Source organism: Odocoileus virginianus, chromosome 10 (genome assembly GCF_023699985.2).
Source record: "Odocoileus virginianus isolate 20LAN1187 ecotype Illinois chromosome 10, Ovbor_1.2, whole genome shotgun sequence".
Taxonomy (NCBI): domain Eukaryota; kingdom Metazoa; phylum Chordata; class Mammalia; order Artiodactyla; family Cervidae; genus Odocoileus; species Odocoileus virginianus.
In genome coordinates, this window is record NC_069683.1 from 26370311 (window position 1) to 26386815 (window position 16505).

At 35.8% G+C, this 16505-nt stretch overlaps 1 protein-coding gene across 3 annotated transcripts in view; it reads right to left on the minus strand.

Moving 5' to 3' along the window:
- Positions 1-16505, minus strand: part of ELP4 (elongator acetyltransferase complex subunit 4) — a 223181-nt gene that overhangs the window by 55422 nt on the left and 151254 nt on the right. Inside the window, exon 10 of one of the 3 annotated variants that reach the window (XM_070473222.1) lies at positions 13831-13914. The exons of 1 other annotated variant lie outside the window; for it this stretch is intronic. In XM_070473222.1, the coding sequence (XP_070329323.1) occupies positions 13831-13914 (84 nt within the window). Of the gene's footprint in view, positions 1-13830; positions 13952-16505 lie in introns of all 3 variants that reach the window. One more of the 3 variants, XM_070473221.1, reaches the window with a different exon arrangement.

Genomic DNA, 16505 nt, shown 5'->3' on the forward strand with positions numbered 1-16505 from the left:
ACTATATTATGGAAGGTGCTGCCAATGGGGCTGTGTATCAGGAGGAGGTGGTCAGATACTAAAAGTGAGGAAGGCAATGGAGAGGACTACGCCATCAGGGAGCAAGTAGTGAAAGTGAACTCATTAGTATTAAAACATAAGTTATTGCCAATTATTTAGATTATAAGTAATCAGCATCTAAAAACAAAATCAATAGTACCCTGGATCTTGTGAATTGCACCTGTGTTTTTAGTTTGGTCAACATTTGGATGTTTTTTTGTTTCAATATTAGTCTCAGTCGAACCATTTCATCAGAGAAATGATTTGCTCATTTATATTTTCTGATTGATTAATGTCCCTAGGGTGCTGCCAAATTAGAATTTGCTACCCCAAATATTCCCCACAAGAAGACTTGCCACTGGTTCAAAAGTATGCTGAATGAAAGAAGGCAAATCCAGATTCCAGCTGAGCAGTCAGGAGGCATCATCTTGGGTTGAATGGAAAATCAGGAGATGAAGGCACAGTTTTAGAAAATAGATTTTAAAAAATAAAGCCAACCTAGTTAAAAATCCTAACAACCCCAAAGTAACATCAAAGTAATGCTGGGTTATAGTACTAATTATACTTGTGCCTACAACCTATGTTACAGACCATAATCTTATAATTTTCTGTTTCTTTTCAAGGCAACAGGTTAGTAGCCGCAAGGAAACTCTTGCACACCAAGATCAAAAGAAGCCTGTTGGCATAAGGCATTTTGGCATCAGACTAGATTTTACACATGCTGACATGTCAAAATCTTGAAACAGAAACTTCAGAACTTCCTTATGATTGCTGAAGGCATGTCACTGACTTCATACTAGCTTCAGAGTACATCTTTCCAGGGTAGCGCTCAACCATGTAAACACGAGGCTAGGCAAACCAAGCCTGAATGTGTACTTGGAAGTCAAAGTCTTAAGCAGAACAAAATATGAATCAGCTTCCAAAGCTGCCAAGCTTCAGGTACAAATCCAGTTAATACAGAACCGGGAGTAAGGAGCATATAGAACTGCATTCTGGGGGATGGGGTGCTCAGCACCGAGCAGAAGCCCCCGTTCCTGCACCGTGATCACGAACTCCCCTGGCCTGGCTTCTCAGGCTGGGCGAGAGAGCCAGGGGAACATGACTTCATTCCATCTGGTCCTTGGCACTTATCTTCCTTTTGCTTTAGCTTGCAGTGCGAATCTGCTCATGCCCCGGTATCCTCTCCAAATTTCCTTCCTAGCTATGCTGCTTACGTTTCATAAGTGCAAGGGTTTTTGCATAGCGTGTCACAGCTGGTACCAGTCACCAGTGGACATTTAAGAGGGGCATTTTAAATCTTCTCAGTGACCGCAACTCATCAGCCAGCACCATTATCAGTTAAGGTGTAAATGTCTCGGTGAGTCCACATTTTACCAAAGGACTGACAAAATTCTAAAGTTTTGTTGTTCCTTACCGACTATTCATTCACTTAGCAACTGAAAGACACTTCAGTCCTTTCATCTTTTTCTGGCCTGACTAGAGCACAAGAGTCGCTGGACTGTGTGCCTGCGTCAGCGGGTTACCACTCAGTACAACTCAAGCAAAACAATTTGAAAAAGTGCCAAACTATTTTGGGATTGGGTAGACAATAGTGACCCTTCATGATTCCATGAATAATGTAAACAGGGAACATATTGCTGAGGTCAAAGAGAAGGAAAAAAATTAAAAGTAATTGCCTGGAGAGAAAAAAAGAGGGGTAAGGTTTTAGTAGGGCAAACAGCATTTGAACAGAGACCATATTCTGTTTACACATTAAATTCAGAGTTTCAGTTTTTCCAGTGGCAAATCAAGTTAATTATAATCATTTGTCTTCAAAGTTTCTGACTTTGCAATCACAGAACTGTGCTAAGGTTTTCTAACTCTTCGCTTCTGTGTTTTACAATTACTTACTTGAAATTTCAATTACTTGAAATTATAATTCAAGTAATTTATACAATTATTTGAATAAAAATGGTGACAGGATAGTTAATATAACTTAACCTATGTCATCAAAACCATGTCAGAACTTTTAATGAAGAGAATACCTGAAAAGAAAAAAAAATCAAACTTTTTAAGTTTATCCTAGTGATTATGCAGTGAGTGGTGCTTCCTAATGTTTCCCAGTACTGTATTGTGAAATATCAAACACAGAAAGTTCAAAGAAGTTTCTGAGAGAACACTCATATATACACCACCTGTATTGTTTAATTAACCTTTTTCTACACTTGCTTTATCACCTTTCTAAATACCTATACATCTACCAATCCACCTTATTTTTGGCGAATTTTAAACTGCAGACATTAGTACACTTTAATCACTTTGGCATGTATATCATTAGCTAGAAGTCAATATTTACATATGGGTCCTTTTCTTATAAAAAAAGATTTATTGTGATATAACTCACATACTGTACAATTCAGCCTTATTGTTACTTAATACATCAAAGCTTTTAGTGGAGAAAAATGGAACTTTTGTTTTTATTTTACCTTTCACTCTTACATGTGTCAGAAAACACTTGTGGCTTTCAGATCTTCTGCTGACAAACATAGTTACAAATTTTGGAAAAATAAAAATTTCCAATTTGGAAAAGACACAGACACTTCCTCCAACCCTAATAAATTGAGAAATTCTGTTACTAGAATAATAGATAGCAATTATAAGCCTCAACTTCAAATCTTATTTGGACAAATGACAGTTGCATCTGTAATCATTCCACAAAACTGTGTCACTGCAGATAATGGGTTCAAATACTTAAGAACTACCACAGTTTTGTACCTACTTGTAGGAGCAGATTATATTTTCGAAAGATAACTATACTGCATCATCCATTCCACATGCTCTTGTACAATCTGATCTTGTGCAGGGGCAGGTTTAACTCTTCTCCCCGTGAATCTGAGTGGTCTTGTGACTGTTTCAATCAATCAAGTATCACAGATGTGATCCTTTGTGGTGAAAGTGAAAGTCGCTCAGTCCTGTCCGACTCTTTGCAACCCCATGGACTATACAGTCCATGGAATTCTCTGGGCCAGAATACTGGAGTGGGTAGCCGTTCCCTTCTCCAGGGGATCTTGCCAACCCAGGGACTGAACCCAGGTCTCCCGCACTGCAGGCGGACTCTTTACCAGCTGAGTCACGGGGAAGCTGTTTGTGATGAAGCTGTTCGCTTCTAAAAGGCAGGGCAGCTTCTGCCTTGTTTTCTAGGACGTTTGCTTTTGGACTTCTGAACTGCCATCTAACCAGTTCAGCCACCATATAAAGAGAGGCTATCATGTTGTGAGGAAGCCTGGGTCACATGGAAAGACTACACACAGGTGCTCCAAAGGACAGCCTCAACTTTTAATTCACACGGATGGTGCCTGTACCACGACATGCTCCTAGCTGATTCCTATCTTAAGTTTTCAAATTTTTCCAACTGGGAACCCAGATGACCATGGCACAGTACATACAGGGAACATAACTGCAGCCCCCTGTTCAAAACCTGACACACAGAAAGCTTGGCTATAATAAAGTTAATTTTTTACATCACTAAGTTTCGGGGTGGTTTGTTGTACAGAAACGATAACCAGAACAACCCTTCTCTATCTCCTACCCTACAAAACAAATAAAAAAGCACCAGTGTTTTTAAAAGGAATATATAATTTTTGTTTGGCAGGATACCTGTGTATATTAAGTACATTAAAAAGATCATACAATCCCATGGTCAAGTGGGATTTATTTCAAGGATGCAAGGATGATTCAACATCCACAAATTAATCAATGTGATACACCACACTAACAAAATGAAGGCTACAAATGAATAAATTTAACCCTGGAGGTGAAAGATCTATACACTGATGACCATAAGACATTGAAGAAAGAAACTGAAGAAACAAATAAATGGTATTGGCATAAAAAACACAAAGATCAATGCAATAGAAATAAACCCACATACTTATGGTCAATTAGTTTTTGATAAAGGAGTCAAGAATGTGTAAAGGGGGAAATGAAGAGTCTGAGAAACCGGAGAGTCACCTGCAACAAAATGAAACTGGTCCCCTATCTTTGGCCATAGACAAAATCAACAAAAATGGACTAAAGACTTGGCTATTCTAAGATGTGAAACCATAAAATTCCTGAAAGAAAACAAAGCGGTTAAGCTCCTTGACATTGGTCTTGGCAATGATTTTTTGTTTTAGACATTAAAAGCAAAGACAATTAAAGCAAAAATAAACAAGTGGGCCTACATTAAACCAAAAACTTCTGTATAGAAAATGAAACCATCAAGAAAATGAAATGGCAGTCTAGAGAATGGAGGAAAATATTTGCAAATCATAAATGTGACAAGGAGTTAATATAAAGAACTCATACAACTCATATACAAAAACCAACATATTCTGGTTAAAAAAATGGGCAGGGTAACAGAACTGAAGAGACATTTTCCAAAACAAGACATACAAATGGTACATGAGAAGGTGTTCAACGTCACTAACCATTAAGGAAATGAAATCAAAACTACAATGAGATACTACCTCACAACTATTAGAATGGCTGTCATCAAAAAGAAGAGATAACAAACATTGTCAAGGCTGTGGAGAAAAGGGAACTCTTGTACACTGTTCAGGGAATATAAACTGGTTGAAGTATCACATGATCCAGAAATTCTACTTCTGGATATATACTGGAAGGACATGAGGCTAATACCCTGAAAAGGTATTTTTACTCCCATGTTTGCTGTAAGTAAGTTCTTTTTTCTTAATAACCAAGACATGGAAACAACTTAAATGTCCCCTGACGGATGAATGGGTGAATAACATGTAGCATACATACACAAAGGAATATTACTCAGCTGTAAAAGAAAAAAAATTTTGCCATTTGTGATATGGATATAACCTAAGGGCCTTATACTAAGTGAAATGAGTCGAACAGAGAAAAGACAAATACTGTATGATCTCACAAATAGGTGGAATCTATAAAAACTGAACTTAAAGAAACAAATATCAGACTGGTGATTGTTAGAGGCAAGGGGTAGGGGGAAATAGGTGAATGTGGTCAAACAGCGTAAGCTTTCAGTTATAAAATATATGTTCTGGGATGTAATGTACAGCATGGTGACTAGACTTAACAACAGTGTAATGTATATTTGAAAGTTGCTAAGAGAGTAAATCTTAAAGTTCACATTAAAAAAACATATAACATGTAAGGTGAAGGATATTAACTATTAGGATATTATTGTGGTAATCATTTTGCAATAAATATATTGATCAAATCATTATATTGTAAACCATAAACTATTTTTTGTTATTGATACTCTCAATAAAATGGGAAACAAAAAATTATATACATTTTTTTGGCAGATATATCTGCATAAGGAAGATATCTTATAAGACATCACCTCAGGTCATTAATATTAAGTTCTATATTTAAGTATTTAGAAAGTTTTATAAAATGTTGCTATAAGAATTTCATATTTTTCAATTAGTTCCAGCCATTGGCTGGGTAGTAATGCTAGTTGTCTATATTAGGGAATAAATATAAATAGCCTAAACTAATATGCAAAAAAGGGATTTTGGTTGATCGTAAGTTCAAAGAGTCAACTAAAAAACTAATATATTTTCAGGTCCATAAATAGAAGCACTATATATGTGCCATGACTTCCTTTGGCAATGTGGTAAAGCCAATTAACTTCTTTCAGAATAATGATTTTAAATGTATAAAATAAAATACAGATTTTAGGTTAGATTAAAAAAGGAAACAAACTCTTAAATGTTATCAAATAATAAATGTCTTCAGCAATATCTGTGTTTTTAAAAAATTAACTCTTAAATAACAAGAATAGCAGTGGGACTAATATCTACCAAAGGAGATGAACATAAATGATATTTTGAGATACCTGCATAGTTAAAACATATGTAGACTCATACACAAAAATTTGTGATTTTTATTGACAAAGCCACAGTTACTGCCAATCCTACTGTGGTTTGCTACCTATATTCATAATTAAGAAAATACCAAATTTCAGTGGGAAGTTAGTGAAAATAAAGATGTAAATCTCTTCTACCCAAGTTCCTGAAACCAGTAAATTTTATCCATAAGATCCCTTATTCTTAAATCTCATTTATGATTTCATGGATTTATGACATTCCTGGCCTCCTCATTCACTTTTTCCTTTCTTTGTAGCTGTTTATTAGAAGCTTTGGAGAAAGATTAGAACAAAAATACATGAGATTCCTGTCTTGGGACAGTCTCTTATATTCAGAATTTTCCACTGTCTTCTCTCTAGTCAATAAAATCCCACCCATTATTGCAGGTTTAGTTCAAGTCTTACTGTCTCTAGTAAGGTGATAGGATCTGTAATGATTGCCCCTTTCTCTGATTTCCTACTGTGCTGGAGTCAGTTCACTCTCATTTTAGCACTTAGTCTACTTCATCTGCCATTACTTTGGGTCCTCATCTAGTCAAGGATAGAAATTGAGAGCATTTGTCATTTTTTATTACTCAAAACACACTGCTAGGCACACTTGCAGGCCTGTGATCTGTCCTTGCTCGATGTCCATTCTATCAGTGATGCTGCCCAGTTATATAAATCACATATATGGCTGTGGGAAAGTGAGACCACATGTATTCTTTACCATCACTGTCAGCTACAATGTGCCACGGAGGATGGGCTACACAAGGTATCCTTATACTAATAATAACACTGATGTGTCACTTATTATACGCCAGATACTCTTCAAAGCATTTTGCTTACTCATTTAATCCTCTCATCAATTCTATGATGCAGGTGCTATATTCATCTTCATTTTATAAAAATGAGGAAACTGAGGCATAGATAAATCAGTAAAGAGATGGAATTTGAAACTAGGCTTTCTTTCAGAGATAGTGTACTATACTATACTGCCACTCATGATATTTCTAAATACAAGAAATCCTTATAAATACACTTGTGAGTTTAACATGAAATCACTCAATTGACAATTAGCTTTTCTTTTATTGGATTCCTATTTTCCCTTGTACTGTTAGAACTTTATTACAGTAATGGCAGATATCATTTACTGAGTCTTGCTATGTGCCAGATCCTGGGCTGGCACATAGAGTTAATCTGTGAAATGACATTGGAAACCAATCTCCTATACAGTGAAAGATAAACCAAGGCTGCCCGAGTCCATGCTTAAAACCAGATACTATACTACTATGTGTTTTTGCCTTATTTGTACAAATAGACTGCAAATTCTTTGAAGCCAGAGACTATATCTTCTACTTGCTTGTTGATTCCATAATACTTTGAATGCCTCGATCCTAACTGATACTGAGAAAATGTTTGTGGATTGATGGATATAACTGACGCTTTACAGAATTCAGCATTCAGACCCTGGGGTCTCTTTGAATGTCATCTGTGAAGTTACCTAGTCTTCCAGCTTCAGCTTCCTTATCATCAAAAGGAGTAAAATACAATTAATTATAGGGGTGTTTAAAGATTAAAGGGCTTCCCTGGTGGCTCAGAGGGTAAAGAATCCACCTGCAATGCAGGAGGCCTGGGTTTGATCCCTGGGTCTGGAAGATCTTCTGGAGAAGGAAATGGCTAACCGCTCCAATATTCTTGCCTGGAGAATTCCATGGACAGAGGAGCCTGGTGGGCTACAGTCCATGGGGTTGCAGAGTCAAATATGAATGAGTGACTAAACACACACACACAGAGATTACAAGGCAACATAATGTCTAAAATGTTTATGAGAATGTCTGCCACATAGTAAATACTCAAAAAATGCTAACTTCTTACTCACTTCTTTGAAACATAATTTTTGGGTCAAGTCTTCAATGACTGATTTTAGTATACAATTGTGTAAAAGTGCTTACATTTGGTAGTGCAATTATTGAGATTTTTCTTTTTCTCAAAATGAGTTGAAATAACCATTAGTTTTATTTTAACTGAGAGGAAAAAAATCTTTCTGAGCTAATGAAATAGTTCTGTTACAAAAAAAAAGTTCTATCTCCATGGTCTATCAGTGTATGGCTGTGCTTAGTTACTCAGTTGTGTCCAACTCTTTGTAACCCCATGACTGTAGTCTGCCAGGCTCCTCTGACCATGGGGATTCTCCAGGCAAGAATATTGGAATGTGTTGCCATGCCCTCCTCAGGGGATTTTCCCAATCCAGGGATCGAACCCAGCTCTCCTGCACTGTAGCTGGATTCTGTACCATCTACCACCAGGGAAGCCTACTGATGAGCAAATATGAAATTAATGTATGGTAGACAGAATAACGGTCCCTCAAGGATGTCTACATCCTAATCCTCAGAATCTATAATATGTAACTTTACATGGCAAAGGGGAATTAAGGTTACAGTTGGAATTAAGGTTACTAATCAGTTGACTTCAAAGTAGGGAGATTACTCAGGTTTCTCCCAGTGGGCCTGGAGTAATCACGAGTGCCCTCAAAAGTGAAAGACAGGTAGAAGACAGAAGCAGAGTGACAGCAATATAAGGAGGACCTGGTCCACTGTAGCTGGCTTTGAAGTGGAGGAATGGGGTCATGAACCAGGAATGCAGACAGCCACTAGAAGCTGGAAAAGGCAAGGAACTGGATTCTCTTCTAGGGCGTCTGGAATGAACTCAGCTCTCCTGATCCCTTGATTTTAGCTCTGTAAGATGCATCTTGGATTTCTGTCTTCTAGAACAGCAAGAAAATAAATTTGCATTGTTTAAGCCATTAAGTGTATAGTAAGACCCTGATGCTGGGACGGATTGGGGGCAGGAGGAGAAGGGACAACAGAGGATGAGATGGCTGGATGGCATCACTGACTCGATGGACATGAGTTTGAGTAAACTCTGGGAGTTGGTGATGGACAGGGAGGCCTGGCGTGCTACGATTCATGGGGTCGCAAAGAACTGGACATGATTGAGAGACTGAACTGAACTGAACTGAATTTGTTATAACAACAATGGTATAGCAAGAGTGTACCAGTATCAGTACAGGAGAAATATCAATAGCCTCAGATTTGCAGATGACACCACCCTAATGGCAGAAAGTGAACAGCAACTCAAGAGCCTCTTGATGAAGGTGAAAGAGGAGAGTGAAAAAGCTGGCTTAAAACTCAACATTCAAAAAACAAAGATCATGGCACCTGGTCCCATCACTTCATGGCAAATAGACGGAGAAATAATAGAAACAGTGACCAACTTTATTTTCTTGGGCTCCAAAATCGCTGCAGATGGTGCCTGCAGCCATGAATTAAAAGATGCTTGCTCCTTGGAAGAAAAGCTATGACAAACCCACAGAGCATATTAAAAAGCAGAGACATTACTTAGCAAACAAAGTTCCATATAGTCAAAGCTATGGTTTCTCTAGTAGTCATGTATGGATATGAGAGCTGGACAATAAAAAAGTTGAGCGCTGAAGAACTGATGCCTTCGAACTGTGGTGTTGGAGAAGACACTTGACAGAAGTCCCTTGGACAGCAAGGAGATGAAACCAGTTACTCCTAAAGGAAATCAGAATATTTATTGGAAGGACTCATACTGAAGCTGAAGCTCCAATACTTTAGCCACCTGATGCAAAGAGCCGAATCACTGGAAAAGACCCTGATGCTGGGAAAGATTGAATGCAGGAGGAGAAGGGGGCAACAGAATCCGGGAAAAGGTGAAGGAAAGGGAAGCCTGGTGTGCTGCTGTTCATGGGGTCACAAGGAGTCGGGACACAACTGAGCGACTGAACAACAAACAATAGCAAGAATGCATGTAAATAAGGTCACAGATTTGGAATTGTGCAAAACAGCTAAATTATGATTTTAAACAACTTTCAAGTAACCATATGAATACCAACAGTGATATTTCTCTTGATTATACCAGGTACAGAAGTCAAGTAAAATGCAATATAATATAGTAAAATTATTATAGATTTATTTCTAACATGTTTTTAATTAACTATACTGGAAACAAAATTTTTTCTTTGCAGTTTATTCTTTAGTCATCAGAAATGTCCTCCTATTTGTGAACATGATCAGCAAAGAATAAGGCAAGAATTTTAATTATAACAGGAAAAATTTTTGTTTGGACAAGGAGAAGGTATTTTGGACACTGTCATTTCGAAGCCTAAAATATTTCTTTAGCTAATTAGTAGTAAACTTCATTGTCTAGCTCTCAAATCCCTCCATCTTATCAAACTTAACCACTTTTATGTACAAATACAAAACTTCTGATCAAAACATGCCAGTTTCTTGTATATTAAATAGACTATTGCAGGCTCTGCTCATTTCTGTTTTATGCTATCTCCAGTCTGGTTGGAATGCTCTGTCTTTTCTTCTCTGCCCCTTCAACACAAACTAATCTCTTTCTCTAAGCTTCCGTAGCACTTATATATTCCACCTGCATTTTACCTTCCATTGCCCATTATTCTCTTATTTGCATGTTATTCATTATTATTTCAGGTTGTATGTCTTGTTTTCCTCTTGGTTCCTTTATGACTGATGATATCTGATGGGCATATAGGGGTTCATTTTATTAGCTTCTACTTTTCTCTATGCTTGAAATTTTCTGTAATGAAATGTTAAAAGAAAGGGAGGCCCCCTTCTAATCTGTAAAGCATGCTTTCAGTTTCTAGGTTTCTCCTTTCCAGCTTTCACTGCAAAGTTGGTTGAATTGGTTTTTCCTTTAAAGTTCTACCTCTTTTGGTTTAAGAAACATGATGTAAAAGATATGATACTGTGCTCAAAGGTTCATGGCCTCATCTAATATAACAGTGAATTAGTGTACATTATTCAAGACAAAACTTTCACTATTGCTCAGTAAAGAGAAGCATGATTAATTCAATTCACCAGTTAATTGTTGCTGTAATCTTTGAAACCTTTGCTTAATGTTATTGATACAGGATTCCTTGTTAGCATATTTCTGGCAAGAAGTGATTGAGGCAGAAGGTTTTCATCAACATTTAATAAAGAAAAAGTTATCATAATAGTAAAACTTACTATCAGCAGTTTATACTGCAAAGTATTAACAACACAAAATGTTAATTAATTTCTAATTCTCTATTCTATTATTTAGATTTCATGAAGGTTGATTGGACTTGATCCATCATTTTACGGAAAATTAATTATTTCAAATACATGCACCACTTTATGCAACCTGCCTGATTTGCATTGAGGAAAATTCAGCAGAAGTAATTGAGGCACAAGCAAATACTGGCACTGAGTGAACTCAATTTTCATTCCAAATTTCTGCAAAATCCCAAGGCACAACAATATCAGATGCAAGGGGGAAAACAAACAAAAGCAATGTGAAAAGGGAACATGAAGAGAGAATATTACAAGAATCAGGGAACAAAGGGATTGCAAAACTATTTTAGTGCCATAGATGAGCAGTGAGGGCTGCATTCAGGCAAGGTGGAATAAGATATCATATGGCATCCTGACAATTGATGTCTTCATTTAAATGTAAGAATTTACATTCTAATTAGAAAGAATTTACATCTTAATCAGAGGCAGCTGTATTATCTTGTTACTGTTTTTTTCAAAGGTAATGAACTAAAGTACTGCTGTGCTTTTTCAACCAGAAACTAAATAGACAGCATCCAGTGTTATTTTATAGCTTACCTGCTGTAAGCTGTTATTAATATTTTCAAAGATTAAATTTCTACCAAAAACATTTGAAAAATGAAAATTGTATCGGGCATCACTAGAATGGTTATGACAAAGACTATTTAAAGTATTTAAACAAATCCTTTTCTAACTTGTATTTTAAATGTGCTTATTTATCAAGCTAATAGAAACCTCTTATGATTTATTAATATAATATTGTTTTCGCTTGGGTGGATGTAGAAAAGCTACTAAAGCAGATACGCATCACATTCTGGTGAAACTCTGTTGTTCTTACACTTAGATTTGTTTGTAAGGGATCATTTACTAAATGTAAAACTTTACCTTATTAAAACCATTTAAGGTGTATTCTTTTTTTCTGCCTATGACTTTTAATAAGGAAAGATAACAAATACGTATGACAATATGATGCTTGTTTTATACTGCTTTGTTACTAAACATTAAAAACATTTAAAAATGTAATGCTTCAGAAATATACACAATTCTGATGGTGTCCAGGATTACCATAGATAGTAAAAGTAAAGGAAACAACATGTTCAAATGCACACTGTCCTATTCTAGGTTGTTCATAATGGTAGCAAGACCTAGGTATTGATAGTTGGTGTTATCTTTGCAAAATCAAGCCCATCATTCATATGAGAATCAGCACGAGCTCACTGACCCATGGTTTAGCAGAAATTGGGCTTGGCCTAAAAGAAATCAAGCAGGAGAAAATTACAAGTGTTAATAAAAATGTAAAATGCCACCTTTGTCCTTAGCACTAGGCATCTTTAGGTTATTGATACTTATTCTCATCAGCTGTATCATTAATATGAAGTTGTAATATGGGCCAGTTTTAATTTGCAGCTTTATGATTTAATTCATCATATATATTTTTTTATTAAAATGGAGGAAAATAATAAAAAGACTAAGAGCTGTATCTACCAGTCTATTAAATAAATGACTAATGTGGTTAACTTGGTCAAAATATTTGATTTAAAAATTACAGAGTCTAAAATAAATCTGAGGTACCAATTTATCTTTATTATCATACTTATTTTCTAGACCTATATGTATAGAAGAAAAACAGATCACATATGAATGTGCTATATTTTATGAAATGAAAAACAGAAAAAATCCAGGTAGATGTAAAAAAAAAAATATGGAATTAATTTTAAGGTGGCATTTTCTTAACCTGGGCCATCCTGATGACAAAGAGGAGATAATTATTAGTTCACTGGTGCTTTTTCTTACATTTCCACTAAAGACAATTTATGGAGGAAATGATTCAGATGGGCCTGACTGAATTACTGGCTCTGAACGATGGCTTTATATTGCTGTCAGAAACCGTCAGCCCACTTTTGAAAGGTTTACTTGTCTATGGCTCTTCTGTTTATGATTTGTTCTAAGGGCACCTAACACCACGGGGCACACAGGGTGTCTTCATTTTCAGAAGTATCCTAGATAAGTTTTTGATTATCCTTAGGTTTATGAAAATGTTTGCCTTTTTGAAAAGGATATCTAGAAATAAGTACATTTTGCTTTTGATATTTACATATGGTTCTGATTTTAATACCATGTCCTTTGAGTTAGAGTGTATCAGAATGTTATATCTACCATAACCAGTTTTCTTCTTGGCCGATGGTTATGGTAACAATACATATTCATATCCAATCTAAAAGAGCATAATAAAACACACGTTTCCTTTTAGTCTGTCTCTTGTTTCCCTATAACTTTGGGCTTGGATTTTCACAATTGCTTCCTAAATAGCTTGTTGCTTGTAGTTACCTCCTCATCTAATGCCTCCTTCCTGAAACTGACAGCCTAAAGTCATGGCCTCTAATCATCCCTATTAAGGGATGATTAGCTCTGTTAGATACATGGTATAGAAGAGACATGAATTCTAATTCTGATTCTATTGCTATCTGGGTCTCACTTTTCACGTCTGTAAAATGAAGAGGTGTGAGTTTATTTTAAAAATGGCCTATTTTTTCTTAAAATTAAATGACTTCATTCTTAACTATTGTGTTTACTCATTGTGTTTTAGTTAATTCATACCTGTTAACTTATCATTTTCAACTCCAACCTAAAATGCATTTTTTTTCTCTGGCTATATAAATTGTGCTCATTTTCAAGATTCATTTCAAAACATCATCTCTTCTCCACAATGCTGATCTGCTAGTTCTGGTCAATCAACAATAACCTCCTTTCTCTAATGCATGTATTCAACAAATATTTATTGAATACCTGGTTTATATGGGGGCCTACCTGATGGCTCAGTGGTAGAAGAATCCACTTGCAATATAGGAGTTGCAGGAGATGGGGGTTCAATTCCTGGGTTGAGAGGATCCCCTGAAGGAGGAAATGACAACCCACTCCATATTCTTGCCTGGGAAATCACATGGACAGAGGAGTCTGGTAGGCTACAGTCCATGGGTTGCCAAGAGTCAGATACAACTGAGCAACTAAGCATGCACACACACTTTGTAGTAGCAACGATCTTATTACTGTAGGCAATAAATATTGAATAAGATGTGCCAGTTATTGTAGTGGACAATTCATATACCTTTTTATCATCTAATGCTTGGAAGAAGGTAGTTTATTTTTTTCTTTTTTCCATTACCCTTTTTACTCAAGATGAGGAAAAAGGGACTCAGAATTCAAGTAAGATACTTTCTTGAAAGTGAAAGTGTTAGTCACTCAGTCTCGTCTGACTCTTTGTGACCCCATGGACTGTAGCCCACCAGGCTCCTCTGTCCATGGAATTCTCCAGGCAAAATTGGTAGCCATTCCCTTCTCCAGGGGAATCTTCCTGACCCAGAGAACGAACCTGGATCTCCTGCATTGCAGGCAGATTCTTTACTGTCTGAGCCACCAGGAAGCCCAAGATACTTGCTTATAGCTAGACAATTAGTAAGCGGCAGAGCTGGGACTAAAATCCACGTCTGCAAACACCAAAGTGTGGTGTATTAATTGCCTTGATAAACTCCCTCTTGGAGACAGGGAGCAAATTTAGAGGGTTTTAGTATCAGCCACTTGCATATATCAGGCACTTCACACTTCCTTGGCTCTTTCAGTAGGCATTACACCTCCCTGGAGACAGGCCTCCTAAGACTTTTCTTGGAGATAAAGTCCTTTGGATTGAAAATCCTGGGTAAAGGTATTTCTAATCTGGTTTCTAATGTGGCTCTCATAATTTTATTCCCAACGGATACCAAGTTGTTGTATGCATGATGTGTTCACAGTTACACATCATGATGTGTTCATAGTTTCCAGTGAACCCCAAACTAGCAATAGCCCATTTTGAGCTTATATTCTATCAATCAAATGATTTTGACTCAAATACTGAAAATACTGAATGGTAGGAGGTATGGATCCTAGAAGTATTAAATAGTAGGAAATCTAATACAGTCAATTAATTAAAGCACCCCTTTCAAAGAGTTGGAATTAGGTTTCAATGTTTTAAAGACCAAAAGAATGTGCTGCCAAAGAAGTCTATATTTTAATTTCATATGCAAAAGGAAAATGGGGAAATAAATCACATTTTAATTTCAAATAAAATTGGGAATGTCAATAACAATTTCCCTTGCATATTTATTCAATTGGTCATACTAACAGTGAAGACCTTACGCATGAATACTCTAAATAAGCAGTTTAGAGAAAAAAGTATAATTGATTTAAAATGTGCTCTAGCATTGTTTTTATTGTGACTTTCTTAGGAAGAAGCTAGAAGATAGCTGGCTTCTGTAACTTTATTGCTTAAATCTTTCCCACTGCTGGGAAAAACTAGCAGTCTCTCTTAGGGCATCTGTACTGATGTGCTAGTTGAATTTAAAAAAGCACCTGAAAATATTAATAACACAGCACTGTAAATGAACTATACTTCAATAACAAAATAAAATAAAATAAAATAAAATAACCAGTTTATACAATTGGCATTCACCTTACTGAGACCACCTGATAACCTTTTCTGTTCTAGAGCTGGTCAGATTATGAAAAACAAGTATTTTATTTCTGTATTTATTCAGCTTTGTTGAGGTATAATTGATATACAAGAAATTGTACAAAATTAATGTATACATCTTGATGAGTTTGGACATTTGTATACACCTTAATACCATCACTACAATCAAATAACTAAACATATACATCATATCCAAAAATATCCTTGTATTCTTCTGTAGTGATTTTGTTTGGAGGGGATTGTAAGAACATTTAACATGAGATCCATCCTCTTAACACATTTTAAAGTATATAATGCAGTATTGTTAACTGTAAGTACTATGCCTTAAGGAGATCTCTAGAACTTACTCATCTTGCATAACAATAATTTTATACTCACTGAACAATTCCCCATTTCCTCCTCTCCCTGGTTCTTGACAACCACCATTCTATTTTCACCTTCTATGAGTTTGACTATTTTAAATACCTCATATAATATTTATGTGAAAAGATCCTCAGTTAAGGAAATAATGTGATACTGTCAATAAAAACTTGAAATCTATGATGCTGATAATCTGAAATGTGGATATATACTTGTAGATAACTGAGAACTGGTTTTTAAAATTCTGCCTTGAATTGCATGTTGCTAAAATTTTAAAATCTAAATTATCTAAATTTAAATATCAGAGTTATATGTCAGAGGCTTATATGAAAAACATCTGAGATGAGACGAAATTCTTTAATGGCTTTGGTGTATATCAAGAACAAAGGAAAAAACTGCCCAGAGGATAACACTAAGCATAGGGAACAGAAAATAAACTCTTAAGATAAATAAATGAGAAATCAGATTAATAAACACAAAGAGAGCATAGGAATAAAATATGGAGTTACTGGTTCACTAGTTTACATTACTGATATAAATTCTTTTTATTTAGTCTTCTATAAATTCTTTAAAAATAAAATTCAAGAATTAAGACAATAATCTCATGTAGCTATTAAAT